The 22,427-nt window shown below is 40.3% G+C and overlaps 1 protein-coding gene across 1 annotated transcript in view; it reads left to right on the top strand.

The window, feature by feature from the left end:
- Positions 1–22,427, top strand: part of dnah5 (dynein, axonemal, heavy chain 5) — a gene marked incomplete at both ends in the record, with an annotated part of 139,794 nt that overhangs the window by 85,813 nt on the left and 31,554 nt on the right. The window contains 5 exons of the mRNA XM_079429461.1: positions 805–940; positions 4,763–5,079; positions 5,746–5,901; positions 10,167–10,349; positions 21,343–21,586. Coding sequence (XP_079285587.1) covers positions 805–940; positions 4,763–5,079; positions 5,746–5,901; positions 10,167–10,349; positions 21,343–21,586 — 1,036 coding nt within the window. The remainder of the gene's footprint in view (positions 1–804; positions 941–4,762; positions 5,080–5,745; positions 5,902–10,166; positions 10,350–21,342; positions 21,587–22,427) is intronic.

The following is a 22,427-nucleotide window of genomic DNA, read 5'->3' as shown; positions in this document are numbered from 1 at the left end:
GGTTTTAATTGGGTTTGATTAGCAGCCCTAAATTAAACCAGAGAAATCACTGACAAAATGTTTGCTATTAATCTAATTTGCCTTAAATTCCCGCTATAGCCCAAAGAAAATGAATCCAGATTTTCCACTTTTCTAATTATTCTGTAAAAAATGGTGAATCATCTGCCATTTAGTGCCTGAAGTAATACCCAATCGCTAATTAGCATTTTTGCATAAAATTGAATGTAATGAGCAATTTTGTAAACAAACCTAAAACCATCTTGCAGATGAGTCATTCAGGCTTGTACTCTGTGTACCGCTACCAAATTAATACAAATCTTATAAATGGTTTGAAGCAAACAAAATGTTCCCATTCACAATGTATAATGAGCCTTGCTCATTGATAATTGTGTGATTAACACAATTGACTGACTGATCCTTTGGTGTTGATTTACGTCAGGCCTAATCATACGTTCCTTAGAAAACAGATGTCGACTTTACCAATGATCGAATTAAAATATGAATTGGCTTTATGTAGCTTTTCTAATTTACCTGTTTCCACACATTGAAAGAAGTGGGCATATTTGCACTGGGAATTAAAATGAAGAAAGGTATAGTTTTTGTCTTTTTTTCTTTCATAAAATCTCCATACTTCCTGACAGATATCACTGAAGCGGGTGTCCTGAGAAACCATACCTGTCTGTTAAATAAGGCAATGTGAATTTTGTTAGGTCACATTAAATGTGAACAAGCACAGCTGCACAGTGTGCACAGTGACAGAATTCATCTTTTTTTCCCTTACCTTCTCTCCCTCTTTTTCCTCAGACTTTACTGGAGGATGCAGAAAGGTGTCGACACAAGATGCAAACTGCCTCTAGTCTGATCAGTGGGCTGGCAGGAGAGAAGGAGCGTTGGACACAGCTTAGTAAAGAGTTCGCTGCTCAGACTAAACGACTAGTTGGTATGTGTTTACATAAAACCTTCAATATTTTTTCTTTTAGAGTTTTTGCAATAACACAATTTGGTTGACTTTTTTTGTAAGTAATCAACCCCAGATATGCCTTTTCACCAAAAATGAAATTTTACAGACATGTTGATAATGAAATTTCATATACAGTGGGGGAAAAATTTATTTGATCCCCTGCTGATTTTGTACGTTTGGCCACTGACAAAGAAATGATCAGTCTATAATTTTAATGGTAGGTTTATTTTAACAGTGAGAGACAGAATAACAACAAAAAAAATTTAAATTGATTTGCATTTTAATGAATCAAATAAGTATTTGACCCCTTCGCAAAACATGACTTAGTACTTGGTGTCAAAACCCTTGTTGGCAATCACAGAGGTCAGACATTTCTTGTAGTCGGCCACCAGGTTTGCACACATCTCAGGAGGGATTTTGTCCCACTCCTCTTTGCAGATCCTCTCCAAGTCTTTAAGGTTTCGAGGCTGACGTTTGGCAACTCAAGCCTTCAGCTCCCTCCACAGATTTTCTATTGGATTAAGGTCTGGAGACTGGCTAGGTCACTCCAGGACCTTAATGTGCTTCTTCTTGAGCTACTCCTTTGTTGCCTTGGCCGTATGTTTTGGGTCATTGTCATGCTGGAATACCCATCCACGACCCATTTTCAATACCCTGTCCCTGACGGTACATCGACCCGTCCATCGTCCCTTTGATGCGGTGCAGTTGTCCTGTCCCCTTAGCAGAAAAACAAAGCGTGATGTTTCCATCTCCATGTTTGACGATGGGGATGGTGTTCTTGGGGTCATAGCAGGGCCGGTTCTAGACATTAGGAGGCCCTAGGCAAAATTCATGTTGGAGCCCCCCCACCCCACCCCATCCCCTCAAAATAGCACTTTAAACAAATATGATTCCTAACCTTTTTATGTATACAACATTTAATTTAAAATTTTGCATATTTTTACTTATACAGTACAAAAGATTGGCCACATTACTATTTTTTATGTTTTTGAAAGAAGTCTCTTATGCCCATCGAGCCTGGATTTATTTGATTAAATAATAATAATAATAATAATATTGTGAAATATTATTACAATTTAAAATAATGGGTTTCTATTTTACTATACTATACTATAATATATTTCTGTGATCAAAGCTGAATTCTCATCAGCCAATACTCTAGTCTTCAGTGTCACATGATCCTACAGAAATGATTCTAATATGCTGATTTATTATCAATGTTAGAAACATCGCCTAATGTTTAGTTTATATCCTGTGATACCTTTTTCAGGATGTATTGAAAAGTTGTAAAAAAAAAAAAAAAAAAAAAAAATAATTCTTTCAAAAACATTTTAAACAATTTGAATAGGTCCAAACTTTTGACCGGGACTGTAGGTACATATTAATCAAACTTTATCAAAGGTAATCTCTTTATTGTTTGATAAAGATGATATTGTTATTGTTGTTGTTATTATTATTTTGCTGTTTTATTCAATTTATTCACAGTTCCAGAATACCACTTCAGTAGATGAATCTAATTTTTTTCCTAGCTGGGTATGGGCAGGATTTCCCCCTCCCATTCGATCATTATTGACTACTACTAAGATTGTCATATTATTAATATCAATAATATGATAATGCATTGCATTGCTACCTTAAATACGATAGGCTAAGTGTTATTATGTTAGAGCAGTAATGTAATCATCAGCAGAAATTAGAAGATAGACACATCAGAGATCCTTTAAAAAAAAAAAAAAAAAAAAATATATATATATATATATATATATATATATATATATATATATATATATATATATATATATATATTTTTTTTTTTTTTTTTTTTTTTTAACAACTTTTCAATACATCCTGAAAAAAGGTATCACAGGATATAAACTAAACATTAGGCGATGTTTCTAACATTGTTAATAAATCAGCAAAAAGAAATTCTAGTGTGTTTGCTTTTTAACTTTGAATACAAACAGATCTGATTTTACCTTTGTAGCTATTTTGCTAGTCAGGTAACTTACACGCAAATTAAAAGTGTCGCGTCTGGGCGCCTCAAAGGCACTCGTGCTCTTTTAAACTCGTAATAAAGCTGTGAATGATCTTTCCAGAAATGCAATTCCATTGCAATCACTCTAAAATAGATGATGACAACTCACACACCTGCATTAGGAGCTGTACTTCTTTACGTACCTGTTTGCTTTGCACAGTTCGCAGCACCTGAAGGATGTGTTCGTCACGCAAACATTCAGAAGGCGGGGCCCTGCTTTGAAACTGCAAAATTAATTGGTTTAATTACAATTCAACTATATCCAATGAACAATGAGGCTAGTATTTGCTGCCAGTCTTAACTGGTGGACTGGCATATGTAGGGGATGCTATGGTTATGGAGGCCCCTCCTCAAAGCCAGAGGCCCCAGGCAATCGCCTGCTCTGCCTATAGCTAGCGCCAGCCCTGGGTCATAGGCAGCATTCCTCCTCCTCCAAACACGTCGAGATGAGTTGATGCCAAAGAGCTGGATTGTGGTCTCATCTGACCACAACACTTTCACCCATCTCCTCTGAGTCATTGGCAAACTTCAGACGGGCCTGTACATGTGCTTTCTTGAGCAGGGGGACCTTGCGGGCACTTCATGATTTCAGTCCTTCACGGCGTAGTGTGTTACCAATTGTTTTCTTGGTGACTATGGTGACTCCCTGTCTTGAGATCATTGACAAGATCCTCCCGTGTAGTTCTGGGCTGATTACTCACCGTTCTCATGATCATTGAAACTCCATGAAGTGAGATCTTGCATGGAGCCCCAGTCCGAGCGAGATTGACAGTTATTTTGTGTTTTTTTTCATTTGCAAATAATGGCACCAATTGTTGTCACCTTCTCACCAAGCTGCTTGGTGATGGTCCTGTAGCCCATTCCAGCCTTGTGTAAATCTTGTCCCTGACATCCTTGGACAGCTTTTTGGTCTTGGCCATGGTGGAGAGTTTGGAATCTGATTGATTGCTTCTGTGGACAGGTGTCTTTTATACAGGTAACAAACTGAGATCTCAGCTCCTTACCTGTATAAAAGACCCCTGGGAGCCAGAAATCTTGCTGATTGATAGGGGATCAAATACTTATTTAACTCATTAAAATGCAAATCAATTTATAACTTTTTTGAAATGCGTTTTTCTGGATTTTTTTTGTTGTTATTCTGTTTCTCAATGTTCAAATAAACCTACCATTAAAATTATAGACTGATCATTTCTTTGTCAGTTGGCAAACGTACAAAATTAGCAGGGGATCAAATATTTTTTTCCCCCACTGTATATCATTATTTTAATATAAACTGCAAAGCCAAGATATTATATCAGGAGTGCTTAATAGCAGTGTTTGTGTTATTAGCAGGCAAGCATCACTATTACTGTAGCTTTGTATAACGTGGTCTCTACCATTTGCACTATGAAAAGTGATGTCAAATCGTAGGATTTAGTGATTAAATCGTAGAAGTGATTAAGCATACTGTACTATTTCCACCTAGTAGATGATAAAACAGGCAAAAAAGATCCCAACTTGGGCCATATCTAGGAGCCAACATTGTTGTAGGAACCACCCAGAACTCCATAGAGCATGCACTCATCCTGCACCATCTGTGGTACAGAACTGAATGATACCTCAAATCTTTCGACATAGCTATCATACAGCACTCTAGCAACTACCTAGATCACCGTAGCAACAATGTGCTAAAACCATATAGCATCCATATAAAACCCTATAGCAGTGACATAGAGTTTCATCCTATTTATTAAGTCTTAATCTAATTTTACATTTCCCTTGCTTAGGTGACGTGCTGCTGGCTACAGCCTTCCTGTCCTACTCTGGACCTTTTAATCAAGAGTTTCGCAACCTCCTTCTCACTGATTGGCAAAGAGAAATGAAATCCCGTCGGATTCCTTTTAGGACCAATCTGAATCTCACCGAAATGTTAATTGATGCTCCCACAGTAAGTGAATGGAACCTACAGGGGCTTCCCAATGATGACCTGTCCATCCAGAATGGGATTATTGTTACAAAGGCTGCCAGGTTTCCCCTGCTGATTGACCCCCAGACCCAGGGAAAGATCTGGATCAAGAACAAAGAGTCCAAGAATGAGCTTCAGGTGACCACATAATAGGAATATGATTTGCGCAATGTGGTTCAATACATAATTTGAAGTATACATATTGCAGTGTTAAAGGTGTTTTCCATGTTAAATGTAAAGCTACTCATTATTGTACGTACCCTGTAACTACAGCTAAGCTATACCAGTCTGTTAATTAGCTATACTAATAAAAACTACAATCTAAAAACATGTTACAGTAAACCGCCAATAAATCATGAAAACACTATAATTTATATACAGTAAGTGCATTAAAAGCATAGTGATATTTTTTTGTAAAATCGTAATATGTTGTTTTTGTATATTGTTTAAAAAAATGCTACATAAAATCTACTTTATCATGCTATACTGTCAATGGAAAAAGCAGCTTGTTACTGAAATGACTAAAAAGCTACACTGTTTTTAAAATACGTTTTAATGTTGCTAAAGGTACAATAATTTGATGCAACAGACCTCTGCATATTTAAAAGTTCAACATCAATATTCTTGCGATTCATGTTCAAATATAATTGAATATGCACAGCTTACACTGATGCATGGTTTCTTTTTAAGAGGTCAGACACCCTTTCAGAGGTATGACCTCATAACAAATCACCGTCACCTCAGGTAATAGCTTTCCCCTGTAGCAGAACTTGAGTCAGTTATGAGGTCTTCCTGTTTTCACAGATCACCTCACTGAATCACAAATACTTCAGAAACCATCTAGAGGATAGTTTGTCTCTTGGGCGTCCCCTACTCATTGAAGATGTTGGGGAAGAACTGGATCCTGCCCTGGACAATGTCCTGGAGAAGAACTTCATCAAGACTGGGTTCACATATAAGGTATATTTAGAAGGGCTTAACCTTCTGGGTTCGAGGTTGGATTTTTAATGATTACAACGAAAAGAACTTAAAATGCTCCACCATTTGTTTTTAAGCAAATAAGTCTGACATCATTGTAGTAAATTAAAAAGGCGCCATCTATGATTATAGTACACTTTGCTGTCCAATATACAGGTCCTTTTCAAAAAATTAGCATATTGTGATAAAGTTCATTATTTTCTGTAATGTACTGATAAACATTAGACTTTCATATATTTTAGATTCATTACAACACAACTGAAGTAGTTCAAGCCTTTTATTGTTTTAATATTGATGATTTTGGCATACAGCTCATGAAAACCCAAAATTCCTATCTCTAAAAATTAGCATATCATGAAAAGGTTCTCTAAACGAGCTATTAACCTAATCATCTGAATCAACTAATTAACTCTAAACACCTGCAAAAGATTCCTGAGGCTTTTAAAAACTCCCAGCCTGGTTCATTACTCAAAACTGCAATCATGGGTAAGACTGCCGACCTGACTGCTGTCCAGAAGGCCATCATTGACACCCTCAAGCAAGAGGGTAAGACACAGAAAGAAATTTCTGAACGAATAGGCTGTTCCCAGAGTGCTGTATCAAGGCACCTCAGTGGGAAGTCTGTGGGAAGGAAAAAGTGTGGCAGAAAACGCAGCACAACGAGAAGAGGTGACCGGACCCTGAGGAAGATTGTGGAGAAGGACCGATTCCAGACCTTGGGGGACCTGCGGAAGCAGTGGACTGAGTCTGGAGTAGAAACATCCAGAGCCACCGTGTACAGGCGTGTGCAGGAAATGGGCTACAGGTGCCGCATTCCCCAGGTCAAGCCACTTTTGAACCAGAAACAGCGGCAGAAGCGCCTGACCTGGGCTACAGAGAAGCAGCACTGGACTGTTGCTCAGTGGTCCAAAGTACTTTTTTCGGATGAAAGCAAATTTTGCATGTCATTCGGAAATCAAGGTGCCAGAGTCTGGAGGAAGACTGGGGAGAGGGAAATGCCAAAATGCCTGAAGTCCAGTGTCAAGTACCCACAGTCAGTGATGCTGGTGTTGGTCCACTGTGTTTTATCAAGGGCAGGGTCAATGCAGCTAGCTATCAGGAGATTTTGGAGCACTTCATGCTTCCATCTGCTGAAAAGCTTTATGGAGATGAAGATTTCATTTTTCAGCACGACCTGGCACCTGCTCACAGTGCCAAAACCACTGTTAAATGGTTTACTGACCATGGTATTACTGTGCTCAATTGGCCTGCCAACTCTCCTGACCTGAACCCCATAGAGAATCTGTGGGATATTGTGAAGAGAAAGTTGAGAGACGCAAGACCCAACACTCTGGATGAGCTTAAGGCCGCTATCGAAGCATCCTGGGCCTCCATAACACCTCAGCAGTGCCACAGGCTGATTGCCTCCATGCCACGCCGCATTGAAGCAGTCATTTCTGCAAAAGGATTCCCGACCAAGTATTGAGTGCATAACTGAACATAATTATTTGAAGGTTGACTTTTTTTTTTTGTATTAAAAACATTTTCTTTTATTGGTCGGATGAAATATGCTAATCTTTTGAGATAGGAATTTTGGGTTTTCATGAGCTGTATGCCAAAATCATCAATATTAAAACAATAAAAGGCTTGAACTACTTCAGTTGTGTTGTAATGAATCTAAAATATATGAAAGTCTAATGTTTATCAGTACATTACAGAAAATAATGAACTTTATCACAATATGCTAATTTTTGGAAAAGGACCTGTATGTATTTACTTAAATTTTTTTGTAAGCATGGTCACACTTTAGTTTAAGGACCAGTTATTAACTAACTATTAACTATGACTTTTGTTTCAATAAACTCCTAGGCAGTTGTAAATTTAGGTATGGGGTAAGATTAAGGGATCTAAACTGTGGTCATACAAAATAAGGCATTATTATATGCTTTGTAAGTACTAATAAGTGATATGCACGCTAATAAGCAAATGTCAGGGCTTCTATGAGAGAGGACTCAATGCAGAATGACTTATCACAGGTTTATTAACAAAACAGCTGTCAAGAATGGCTGTCAAGTCCAACCCAGGATGAGAGTAGGTCAGAGAGCAGTGAAGGGAGTGCAGAGCGAAACTAGTGGAGAACAGCGATGGCCTGACCAGAACACAGAGCTCAAGCTTAAACACTTGAGGCCTCTCAGGCATTGCACAGGTATTGCTGCTTAGCAGGAGCAGAGAATGCCCAGGGAAACTAAGCCTACAGGACAGAACAGAACAAAAACCAGACAAGGGCAACTGCAAGACAAGACACAACGAGAGTAGGATAAATAGGTAGAACTACAAGCCACTAAAGGACACTAGACTCTACAGACTATGAACTGGGAAAACCACAGACGCTATCTGGATTGATAGTCAGATGAACTGGCAACACAACAGAGACATGAGGAACAAGTGACAACTCTCGAGGACTAAACGAGGACTAAACAAGGGGGCGTGGTAACGGGTAACTAGGTGGCAGGAGGAGAGGAGCACATGGCAAACACAAAGACAAAGCCATGTGCTCAAACACAACACAAACAAGGAAACACTGAACAGGTACAGGACAGACAAGACTGTCAGGGGAGATCCCTGACAGCAACTAGTTAATAGTGAGAATTGGTCCTAAAAAAAGTGTTATTGTAAACATTAAATGCACCGTTTCCATATATTTCAGGGAGAACTATGAGGTATGTGAGATTAAATTAACATAGCATGAAAACTAGCGAAATTTGGCTCCAAACTAGCTAGCTAAATGTGCTTCCAAGGGTTTAATTAATTATGGTGTTAATTGTTAAAATATGTTAAAATACTATGTCAATAATTCATTGTTAAAATATGTGCTAGACAATAATACAATTACACAAATCAGAATGTTAAATTGTATTTTAACATGTCAAAAATTTGGTATAAAATACATTTAAAAATAAATGTATGATTTTCTAATTACTTTTGTAATATTTATCATAATATTATAATCACTGTTAAAGATTTAATTACTTTTAGAATATTTTGAGGATCGCAATCAACAATTTCAGAAGGTAATGCGCCTCTTTTCACTGACACAAGAGTTTAAATGTTTTATTTCATACCTTATTTGTGAAAAAAGCCAAACGCATAATGATTATATACAGGGTTTTTTTTTCTTCTGTTTTTGCCATCAAAATTGATCATATATAAATCAACAATATAGTGCTTGCTTGGGAGAAAATAGGGACAGTATCATTAAAGAAAACATCATTGTTCTCAACGGTTCCAGTCATTTTGAAAAAGAAAGAAAAAAAGCTTTCTTTCTCTTTAAAATGTATGCTAGGAAATGAACAAGATTGCTTTGCGTAATTAGAAAATACTGTGCATTTGTACAGAACGTCTGCTCCTTCTCATTATTTTTGAAGTTAAATTATAGAGCAGATGCGTTGTGATTGCATTCAACATTCGCTCTGTCATTATGTATTTATAATGTGCAAAATCATAGACAAGTAGGACATAGCAAGTACTCTGAAAAAGCAGTTGTTTTACATAAGCTTAGAATTAAGATCCTGAAAAAGGACATAAAATGTACAGATCCTCTGTGCTGTTCCATTTCCTGGTTGAGGTGATGACAGCAGCTGCTCAATCTGTTTACTGCTAGTGCAGGACACGATTGTGAGTGACAGTCATGATCTTTTAGGCATCTTTCCTTGATCTCATTATCAAATTTCCAGTCACTCTAAAAATGTGACGCTGTTTCACCATCACACACAGCAGCTGCTTCACACGTTCAAAAAAGAAGTGGAAATAGCAAGCAGCGGAAAAAACTCTGACAAGTTTAACTAGTCAGCTCTATTAATACAAAGGTGCGAACACCTGATCACACGTTTTATATAGCAGAGTCTGAATGGGAGACATTGACGTTGTTTTATCATTGTCAAACCACTGCATAATGATCAAATCACAGCCTTTGCATTCTGTTTCTGCTAATTGGCACGGAAATAAAATAAGTTACTCCCTGTTGAGATAATCGTCTTATAATTTTAAACAACTTCAACACCTTTTATGTTAGGAAGGTCATTAACACAGCTCTATTTAGTAACTCCTCTCTAAGGCTCTCTTAAGAAGTATCTTGAGGTATGGAACTGTAGTGTGAACTCTAGTCATCCTCTAGTGTGTCTTTACTCTGCAAATACTTTGTTTTCATGTTGATGTCAGAGCAGCTCTTCACCTGGAGTTTTAAATCTCTGACTCATTCTTGTCATCAGGTGAAAATAGGTGATAAAGAAGTGGATGTAATGAAGGGTTTCCGTCTCTATGTGACCACCAAGCTGCCCAACCCAGCATACACTCCTGAGATCAGCGCACGGACATCCATTATCGACTTCACCGTTACTATGAGGGGCCTGGAAGATCAGCTACTGGGAAGGGTTATTCTCACTGAGAAACAGGTATGGGCCCTGTAAAAATGGGTGTAATAATGATCTGAAATGTGTGTTGGGAGGCTATTTTAAACTTTTATAGCTTGAATTATGAATAGCAATTAGGTGATGTAACATTTGACCATTAGTCCTTTCTGAAAGGCAGGTAAGTGGCCACTACTAGCCAAAGTAGATTACCACTCACCGCTTGAGCATCATTCAGTATACTGCCGAAATGACCAGTGGGTGTTTTTCTTTAACATAAATAGACTGTTTTTCTTTTTCACATTTGTAAGCCACTTAGGTTAATTGTACTGTAATTTTATATGATGCTTGATATGTAATATGAAATTGTGCAAAGCCATGCTTTAGAAAAGGCTATTTAACCATTTTGGCAGTGCATTCAAAGATATGCTTTTTTTCACTCATACCCTGGTGTTCCTCATGAAGCTCCCTACGGTCCTACATGAGAAAAAAGAGAAAATCTCAAAAGACATGTTTCTATGGCACAGATAGCCAGAGAGAGAGTGCATCGGCCATTTTTAGGGTCACTGGACAAAGAGCGTGAATTTCAAATCTTTGTACACTGAAAGACTACTAACATTTAACATAGTCATAGAGACTCAAGGGTTTTATCTAACAAATCTCTGTTGTTTCATCCTCAGCACTGCTAAAATGTATTCCCTGTAAAATATTGATTCAAGAATAATGGATTTATTTTTAGAAAATTTAGTACTACTACATATCCAACCATACCCAGAGTCACACAGTAATCAATACATACTATATAGCAAATCTCAACTGTTTGATTGTAATATCGACAAATCAACAAATGTATCATCAAATGTAAACTGTATTATTGATCACTGATATATAACTGCATATATTACTGGATATAGTACCTCTTATTTTACTTGCATACATAAATTATACCCAAGTAAAGCAATATATACTATAGCAAATCTTACTCATACAGTATACTTGCATAGGACGATATATACTGGTAGATAGTAGGGGCGGCACGGTACACGGATAAAAAAATTAATAAAAAAATCTCAAGATGGCGCCGCGCATGGCAGCCATTGTGCTTGGCTCTCCTGTTGTTTTAGTATTTTTGTTATTTTTTCCTGTTTTTTGTTTGTCAAACACGATCAGTTTCACCAGGGAAGAACTGCTGAACATTCGGCAGAACACACCACAAAATCTTTTCAATTTATTGAATGTTTCGCTGAACATAATAGTCGGCGGAGCGGCGGCGCTGTTCAGACGCTTCAGGACGCACAGATGGGGGAAGCGAGCTGGCACGCTCATAAATCTCAGATAGCACGGATTTCGAATGCCATTGCCTAGCATCCATCTGGCTAATCTCTGCTCTCTACCCAACAAAACGGGCAAACTCCTTCTGTTTTCCCGGTTAAACAAGGACTTTTCAAACTCTGCTGCTCTGTGTTTCATGGAAACCTGGCTGAACGGCGCCATTCCAGACAGCATGTTACATCTACCTAATTTTCAGCTGATCAGAGCAGATTGTGACGCGGAATCAACGGGGAAATTGCGCGGCGGCGGGACATGCTTCTACATCAATGAAAGGTGGTGTACAGATGTAACTGTGTCAAAGAAGGTGTGCTGTTCAGATCTAGAAATGCTTGTCAACTGTAAACCTTTCTACTCGCCGCAGGAGTTCTGCTCGTTCATTCTCGTGAGTGTCTACATTCCACTACAAGCGCATATGAGCTCAGCTTTACAGAAACTCGCTGATCAGATCACAGACACAGAACAACAACACTCGGACTCTGTTTTAATCATTCTAGGGAACTTTAATAAAGCAAATCTCTCCCGTGAACTGCCAAAATACAGACAGCATGTTACATGTCCCACCAGAGACAGTAATCTACTGGATCACTGTTACACAACAATAAAGGATGCATATCACTCTGTCCCACGGGCAGCTTTAGGACTCTCTGATCACTGTTTGGTTCATCTTATTCCGACCTACAGGCAGAAACTGAAATCAGTTAAACCTTTATTAAACAGGGATGTGCAACAGCGATTGAGTACTTGGCCGTGACAGCGTTGATCGATCATGAAAACAGGCCAAATTCACACTGGAAAAGGAGATCAGAGTGGCAAAGAGGAATTATTCCAATAAGCTAAGGATCCAATTATCTTCCAGTGACACGGCTTCAGTGTGGAAAGGTCTGAAATACATAACCAGTTAAAAGACACCTTCCCCTAGCACTGTGGAGAATCAACAACTGGCAGACGATCTGAATGAGCTCTACTGCAGGTTTGAAAAAACACCATTCACACCTCCTGCAAAGCCCCTCTCCCCCACACCTGAACTGCAGATAAGAAAAGATGGCGTGAGCCAGGTCTTCAAAAAGAACAAGATATGGAAGGCACCAGGCCCAGACGGTGTGACACCAGCCTGTCTGAAATCCTGTGCTGACAAGCTGGCCCCCATCTTCACACAGACCTTCAACAGATCACTGGAGCTGTGTGAAGTCCCCTCATGCTTCAAACGCTCCACCATCATCCCCGTCCCAAAGAAACCTAAGATAACAGGACTTAACGACTACAGACCTGTGGCTCTAACATCTGTGGTCATGAAGTCATTTGAAAAACTGGTTTTGGCTTATCTGAATGACATCACTAGACCCTTACTGGACCCCCTGCAGTTTTCTTACAGAGCAAACAGGTCTGTGGATGATGCAGTCAACATGGGACTGCACTACATACTGCAACACCTGGACAGACCAGGGACTTATGTGAGGATCCTGTATGTGGATCCTGTATTACTAAGATGGCGCCGGTGAGATCGGCTGCCGTCACGACTGCTCCGACCAAACTTTGTCTTCTTTTGTTATTTTTTCGTATTGTTAACTATAAACACCGGTTTCTTTTTGTAAGATGGCCATTCTTACATACGGCAGGGCCACTCTTATTTCTATTGGTGCACAATGCACTAACCTTTCGCCGTTTTTGAACCCGGACCCATCCTGGCCAAGCGAGATCCTGAGGAGGAACAAAGGACGCGACCCGTACCGGCGTCCTCGAGGGAAACGAGCCGGCGTCAGGAACAGGCTGAGGGCACGCGCACACCGCGCTCCCCTACCAAGTGTCCTGCTCGCCAATGTCCAGTCGCTGGATAACAAACTCGATGACCTCAGGGCAAGAGTCAGGTTCCAGAGGGACATTCGGGACTGCAACCTTCTCTGCTTCACCGAGACATGGCTGAACCCAGCGGTACCAGACCACGCCATCCAGCCGGCCGAGTTCTTCTCGGTTTACCGCATGGACAGAACGCTGGACTCGGGGAAGACTAGGGGAGGTGGAGTATGTCTGATGGTGAACAAACACTGGTGCGACAGCACGAGCATTGTACCCCTCTCACGCTCCTACACACCGAATCTTGAACTTCTGACCATCAAATGTCGCCCTTTTTATCTCCCTCGGGAATTTAGCTCGGTCATCGTCAGTGCCGTTTATATTCCACCTCAAGCGGACACGGATACTGCGATATGGGATTTACATGAAACACTACACCTTCACCAGACACAGCACCGGGACGCCGCATTCATTGTTTTGGGAGATTTCAACAGTGCCAACCTCAAGCGTGCACTACCGAACTTCCATCAGCACATCGGCTGCCCCACCAGGGGCGAAAGGACATTAGATCACTGTTACACCCCATACAAGAACAGCTACAAGGCACAGTCACAACCACCATTTGGGAAATCGGACCACACCGCCATCTTCCTCATGCCTGTTTACAAACAGAGGCTGAAACAGGAAGCCCCGGTGCAGAGGGAGGTCCAACGCTGGACGGACCAATCGGTGGCCGCTCTGCAGGACGCGCTAGATGACGCAGACTGGGACATGTTCCGGCGCAGCTCTGATGACGTCAGCTTGTTTACGGAAGCGGTTGTGGGATTTATAGAGAAACTAATGGACGATACGGTGCAGAAAACCATCATCAGGACGTTTCCCAACCAGAAGCCGTGGGTGGATAAAACCATCCGCGACGCCCTGAGATCCCGCTCCGCTGCCTACAACACAGGGCTCATCACCGGGAACATGGATGACTACAAGGCTGCATCTTACAGCGTGCGCAGATCGGTGAAGGAGGCGAAGCAGCACTACGGGAGGAAACTAGAGTCGCAATTCCAACATGGCGGCTCTAGGAGTCTGTGGCAGGGACTTAGAACCATCACGGACTATAAAACACCACCCTCCAGATCGGGGAATGCGGACGCTTCTCTGGCTGACGAGCTGAACACTTTTTATGCTCGCTTCGAGGCTGCAGCTAATCACGCTAGCGGCGCTAGCAGTGCTAACTGCATGCACGCTGAGGAAGCCGGTGAGGACAACGTGTTCACCATCACGGAGCATGACGTGAGGAGGGCATTCAGGAGAGTGAACATTAGGAAGGCAGCAGGACCAGATGGCATCACAGGTCGGGTTCTGAAGGCCTGCGCTGACCAGCTAGCACCGGTGTTCACCGAGATCTTCAACCTCTCCCTGGAACAGTCCATAGTCCCCTCATGCTTTAAGCAGTCCACCATTGTTCCTGTCCCCAAGAAACCGCAGCCCACCTGCCTAAACGACTATCGCCCTGTAGCCCTCACATCAGTGGTGATGAAGTGCTTTGAGAGACTGGTCAGAGACTTCATCATTGCATCACTACCAGACACACTGGATCCACTACAGTTTGCATACAGGCATAACCGCTCCACGGAGGATGCCATCTCACACCTCCTCCACACCACAACAAGTCACCTGGACTGCAGAAAAGGGAATTATGTAAAAATGCTGTTTGTGGACTACAGTTCAGCGTTTAACACCATAATTCCCTCCACACTCACCTCCAAGTTGGAGGTCCTTGGTCTCAGCACATACTTGTGCCAATGGATCTCCAGCTTCCTGAAGGACAGACAGCAAGCCGTACGGATGGGTAAACACACCTCATCCTCCATCACCCTAAGCACTGGAGCCCCTCAAGGTTGTGTTCTGAGCCCCCTGCTGTACTCACTGTACACTTATGACTGTGTGGCCACTTCCAACTCCACCACCATCATCAAGTTTGCTGATGACACTGTTGTGTTGGGCCTGATCTCAGACAACGACGAGACGGCCTACATACAGGAGATTAAGAACCTGGAGAGTTGGTGCCAGGTGAATAGTCTACACCTGAACATCAGCAAAACTAAGGAGCTGATAGTGGACTTCAGTACAAAGCAGGAGCGTTCATACCAGCCGATCACGATCAGCGGGACTCCAGTGGAGAGAGTGGACAGCTTCAGATACCTGGGTGTTCACATCACGCAGGACTTGACTTGGTCCTGTCATACCAGCACCCTGGTGAAGAAGGCCAGGCAGCGTCTGTACCATCTGAGACGCTTAAAGGACTTTAGACTTCCCTCTCGGGTGCTTAAGACTTTTTACACCTGCACCATCGAGAGCGTCCTGACGGGCAGCATCACTTCCTGGTTCGGGAACTGCACTATGCAGGACAGACGAGCCCTCCAGAGGGTGGTGCGTTCAGCGGAACGTACCATTCACACCGAGCTCTCTGACCTGCAGGACATCTACAGCAAGCGGTGCCTGACCAGGGCCAGGAAGATAGTGAAGGACCTCAGCCATTCCAACAATGGACTCTTTTCTCTGCTGCATTCAGGGAGGCGCTTCCGCTCCATGAAGGCGAACACAGAGAGAATGAGGAGGAGCTTCTTCCCGCAGGCCATTCGGAGTCTTAACCACTCTCCACTCTAATCACATCACCCCACACTTCCACGTTGCACATTTTCAATACAATCTGCACTAATTTGTAGAAGGTTACGTAAGGATAAATGAGTGGGACTTACATACCATTTGTCTTTGTCTTTAGTATTCCTTTTACTCACTTATACACTTTACTGCACTGCACAGCACACGGACACTTTATCACTGATATACACTTTACTTTTTATAGAATCTATTTAGAATCATATTCTATTTTTATTCTTCATATCTATTTTTATCCTCATATCTATTTGTTATTTTATTTTATTGCTAGTTTATTTCTGTATATATGTTTACTGTACTTTTTCTATTTGTATTTTTGTAAACTTGAGGTTTTTCTTAATTTTGTTGGACAATTTGTTGGACAGTCGTACAATACATTTCACTACATGTCGTACTATGTATGTATATGTATGTGACAAATAAAATTTGAATTTGAATTTGAATTTGAATTTGAATTTGAATTTGAATTTGAATTTGGACTTCAGCTCGGCCTTTAACACTATCATTCCAATCCTCCTCCTGCCCAAACTAACTCAGCTCTCTGTCCCCACCTCCATCTGTCAGTGGATCAACAGCTTCCTGGCAGACAGGCAGCATCTAGTGAGACTAGAAAAATACACATCCAGCACCCGTACGATCAGCACTGGAGCTCCTAATTGCTGCGTTCTCTCCCCACTGCTGTTCTCCCGCTACACCAACGACTGCACATCTAAAGACTCCTCTGTCAAGCTCCTGAAGTTTGCAAATGACACCACACCGATCGGCCTCATCGAGGACAGTGTCGAGTCTGCTTACAGACAGGAGGTTAAGGACCTGGCGGTCTGCTGCAGTCTTAACAACCTGAAGCTCAACACGCTCAAAACATTGGAGATGATCGTGGACTTCAGGAGAAACCCCCCTGCACTCCCCGCACTCACCATCATGAACAGCACTGTGACTGCAGTGGAGTCATTCAGATTCCTGGGCAGCACCATCTCTCAGGACCTGAAGTTGGTCATTCACATTGACTCTATTGTCAAAAAGGCCCAGCAGAGGTTGTATTTCCTTCGCCAGCTGAGGAAGTTCAACCTGCCACAGGAGCTGCTGAAACAGTTCTACTCTGCCATCAATGAATCAGTCCTCTGCACTTCTATAACTGTCTGGTTCAGCTCAGCTACCAAATCTGACCTCAGAAGACTACGGAGGGTAGTCTGGACTGCTGAGGGAATCATTGGTACAACCCTCCCCAGTCTCCAAGAAATATACACATCCAGAGTGAGCAAAAGGGCTGATAAAATCACTCTCCCTTCACATCCAGCACACTCTCTCTTTGAACTGTTACCGTCTGGACGACGCTACAGAGCTCTGAGCACCAGAACGACCAGATACAGAAACAGTTTCTTCCCTCAGGCAATCCATCTCATGAACAGCTGAACTCTTAACAATAAACATGAAACACACTACACTATCATACTTTTTATTTTTTATTTAACACACATATTTATTACATTTAAAATCTGCACCTAACATACCTGAACATACTGAAGTGTCTATTTTGTATATTGTGCTATTTTGCATATTGTCCACTTTGTATATTTGTACATTATTTTTTTATTATCTGTGTCCTGTCCTGCCGCTGCCATTCTGTCGCACTGTGGAGCTACTGTCACTAAAACAAATTCCTCATATCTGCAAACATACCTGGCATTAAAGCTAATTCTGATTCTGACTTCATGGTTCGGTATGTACCTCGGTTCGTACCGAACCATGAAGTCAGATGAAGTTGCTAACTTGACAGCGCAGTTGGTACTTTATCAAAATAAAATACAGTGAGTCAAACATCAGCGCACCTGCCTCTGTGTCACCACTGGAACGCGACTGAAGTACAAAGCCTATAATTTATATAATAAATAATAGTTTAGCGTTCAGATACGTTACATCGCAAATATGGAAATATTGAATATTTGGATTTGTGAGGAATGAGAGAGGCAGGATACACGAGCACAAAGCCCCATTTCGCAAACAGTTGAGTGCACAAGCCTTTAAAGTATACACCTTTGTCAGTCTATGTGAGAGACGCGTTCAGAATCAGCACATGGTCACTGTCTAGTGGGCTTTGTTTTCAAGTGTGCAACTCTAAAGGCCCCGATATACTTCAATATGTAATTTCGAACAAAATCAGGCCGAAACGAAGTTCGTTTTGTGTTCGTTTCGGCAGTTCGAAACAGCCCACCAAAGCGAACTTTCTGAGAGAGTTCATTTTGGCTTCTAAACACCTTTGAGCTACCATTGGTCTGTGGCAATTACGCAATCGGTGGGTGGGTTCGGGAACTCCACCTTCTTTGACGCACAAATGTTTTTTCCCGGTTCGTTTCTAATTCAACAATGGTCAAGCAGGAGAACAACATCTCCAAGTCACTAGCAACATAAATACATTGTGTCGAATAGCTGAGCTGCCATAAATATATCCGCAACTGTACAATCACTCGCGGGGAGACTTTAAAGATTCTGAGAAAGCATTTAATTCCTAGAAAGAAATTGCAACGAAGCTTGGTGTCGATGACCCGGATTTATGCAAAAAGCGACTTCGAGAAACATCAGATGCAAGTTTTCCAAAGCCATGAAAATAATTAAATGAAAGAGTAAAGATACAAGGTAGCAAGTACCAAATACATGTTTCAAATAAATGTTACACCATACTGCTGCTGCTGTTGTTGTTGTTCTTTAAGCGAATTTAAAAGGAATAGCCTACAATAAATGCCAAAAGAACATACAATAATAAACCTTTCTTTTTATCAAATTATGACAACACATAAAATATAAAAACGTGTAATAACTTATCCAGTTTAATAAGAGACCTATATACACCATTGCACCATTGTTGTGTTTAAGGCATTCGCGTGAGCGTCGCGACACGTTTACATTAATCTACAGTCTGCCTCCAGCAACGCGGGGGTGTTGGAATGTTCGACAACAGTATACCGTCGCCCAGCCTTTTCGAAGTTCTTTTTGCCACCAAACGAAGAACGAAAATGAACTTCGTTTGAAGTATATCGGGGCCTTAAGGCTAGAAGGGATATGGATGGCGCTACATGGCATTCACAGTTCTTCTGCTGGCGGTTATCAAACAGCGTTGCATTACTGCGGCGCCCCCTTCTGGATTGGGGGTGAATTGCCTGTATTTGTCGTAAGGCCTCATGCACCAAACCGAAATGTCCGTACCGTGACGGTTCGGTACGAATACATGTACCATGCCACCCCTAGTAGATTGTCACAAAAAGTATGTATGTATTGCCCAGCTCTAATCTGCCAAATAAAGCATTAGGGTCAGGTTATAATTTATTATTATTAATCTTATAAAAATATATTGCTCATAGTTAGGTCATGTTAACTAATGCATTGACTAATGTTAGACCTTATTGGAACATGTTGCTGATATAATAAAAAACATGATATACTGTAAAGCTGCTTTGAAATGAAGTGTATTGTGAGAAGCACTACACAAATAAATTTGACATAGTATTATTTGTTTTTTTATTTATTAAGGCTGAACTAATTTTTGTGAAGTTTATTCTTAAAATGAAAAGAAAGATAAACAATGTTATAAGTTGTATGGTGCTTGACATAGAAAATGCAGTATGTGCATAGCACCTCAAATTGGAGCCCACAGCTATGTCAAGCTTAAGAAGGAACTAAATCAAAGCTACAGGTATCTTGCAGTACTGCACATTGTTTCAGCCTTGCACACTTTGATAGCGCCTGCAGATTCCCAGGTAGAGAAAATTAAAGTGGCATTCAGAACATATTCACTGCTGGGCATTGATTTGTCAATCAGGAATAAGGGCCTGAAGCCCACATCACCTCTTTACACTCAGCTTAAGAGTACAGATCCACATGCCGCCCAGCACCGATCTGAATTATAATAGCTTCATGGCCTCTCCTGAGGCTAGTTAGTCATCTCTGCCTGATGGGGAACTGAAAAGGTACAATTGGACAGCAAGCAAAAAAAAAGCATTTGACTGGTTATGCTAAGATTGTGAAAGCTAACCAAGCAAAATTGACTGCACACTACACTATCATACTATTCTGAAGATGGAAAATTAGGTATTTAACTCTCTCGTGGCTCAGCACCTTGACACTGGTCTGTTATCTCAACGCTTTTATGTCAAAGGCTTACTAAACTGCATGGATATCTCTAAGTCATTGGCTTGTCATGTACTGTGTATTTACCAGAGAACATTTCCACTCAAGTACATTTTACAGAGGACGTATGTGTGTGTGCATATTTTAAGGTGGCCTGATTATTGAGGCTTCATTTAGAAATCAGTATTTTCTTTTGTCATGATGATAAAACATTCACGATTAAGATGTATTATCTTTTTTTCAGACAGCACAAATTTATTAACACTTAAATACATTATTTGTCATAGAATTTTTAAAACCTTTTGTTTAAAACAATATTACAATACAATAACAAAATACAATATTACAATAATTAACTGAAATGACTTTGAACGTTCAGGGTTTTACAAAATGCGTGTGTGTGTGTGGAGTAGAAACAGGACATGGCTGTTGACATACCTTTTATATGTTGCTTGGTTCTATTCAAATTCATATTTTTTCAATATGTTTGACCTTTTGTAAAACCCTGAACGTTCAAAGTCATTTCAGTTTATTATTGTAAAATATTGTTTTAAACAAAAGGTTTTAAACATTCTATGACAAATAATGTATTTAAGTGTTAATAAATTTGTGCTGTCTGAAAAAAAGATGAATGTTTTATCATCATGAAAAAATACTGCTTTCTAAATGAAGCCTCAATAATCAGGCCACCTTAAAATATGCAGAAAAGAATAATATAGGATTGAAATGTATTACTACGACATAATCAGATTTTAGAATTTATTTTAGAATTAAGATAACCATAATTGATATTACTGTATACTACTTCAATGTGATTTTTGGGTTGGGCTCCAAAAATATCAGTATGAATGAAAAGTAGATCAGGCTGTATAACCCCAAAATAACATTTTAGACATGTTAATATTATTTTATTTCATTTTGTTTGTCATTCTGTCCCTGTGCAGCAGGATTAAATGATTTTTTAATGTGTTTGTGTATTAAGCATACACTGCAAGTGACATAAACAAAACAGGCAATTAAATCGTTAATCACAAAAATGTGTATGCCAATTAATAGCCAAATTATAAAGATGTTTGTGTGGTGAGAAATGACTGTGTGATGTTTCTGGATTTGTCAGGAACTGGAGAAGGAACGGACTGACCTGCTGGAAGATGTGATGGCCAATAAACGTAAAATGAAGGAACTGGAGGATAATTTACTTTTTAGGCTGACTAGCACGCATGGCTCCCTGGTGGATGACGAGAGCCTCATCACAGTGCTGGGAAACACGAAACGCACTGCAGAGGAGGTCACACAGAAACTCCAGATCGCTGCTGAGACTGAGATCCAGATCAATGCGGCCCGTGAGGAATATAGACCCGGTGGGGGCTTAGAGCTTGTCTTTCCTTTGATTATTTTTTTAGTGATACATTGAGCATGGAGCATTTTTCCTTTAGTGATACATGGAGCAGTTGCATCCTCTCTAGTTTGTTAGTCTTACAATGTAACAATTATCAGAATAACCACAAGCTATAAAACGTAATGTAATTAGAAACCTTTGATCCAGTTGACACCTGTTATTAATTAATATATATCTCATATTATCCAAATAAGTGTACAATCGGACAGGCAAACCACTTCAGAAGTGATCAGAAATAATGCACCAAGCTGCTCCTGTCAATGAGCAAACAAATGCCTACTGATCTTTTAAATCAACCATTGCTGCTGACTGAAATTCTTTACACCCCCCCCCCCCTTTTTTTTTTTGCGAGCAACAGTTAAAGAAGTAAAATTTACTGTACTGTCTAGGCTTAATTTTAGATCCATTTGCTTATTATATCCTAATTAATTTAATGATTGCACAAACATTTTTAATCATTAAGCAGACTATGTGGTAAACAGAATATTTTATTGAAGATTTAATGTCACACTTGAGACTGTCAGTCTGATATTATGGTATCCAGATTTAGTGAAATTTATCCTTCAGATATGTGTGCACTTGCTGGCAAATTTGAAAATACAATTTAAAACTTCTTGAAACTTTTAATTGTTTACAATTGTCTGATTTTAATTGGTCACACAAGACTGAAACCAAACTAACCTAAAAATGAATTGTTCTTCCCAAGGTTAATAGTTTTGTCAGTAATATCTATCACTGGCATTGCATTTGTTGAAAGCTGTGTAAAAACAGCGGAACAATTCCACCTCAGATGCTTTTACAAA

Source organism: Barbus barbus (genome assembly GCF_936440315.1).
Source record: "Barbus barbus genome assembly, chromosome: 12".
Lineage (NCBI taxonomy): Eukaryota > Metazoa > Chordata > Actinopteri > Cypriniformes > Cyprinidae > Barbus > Barbus barbus.
The sequence above is the reverse complement of the archived record's forward strand: the minus strand, read 5'-3'. Positions and strand labels throughout refer to the sequence as shown.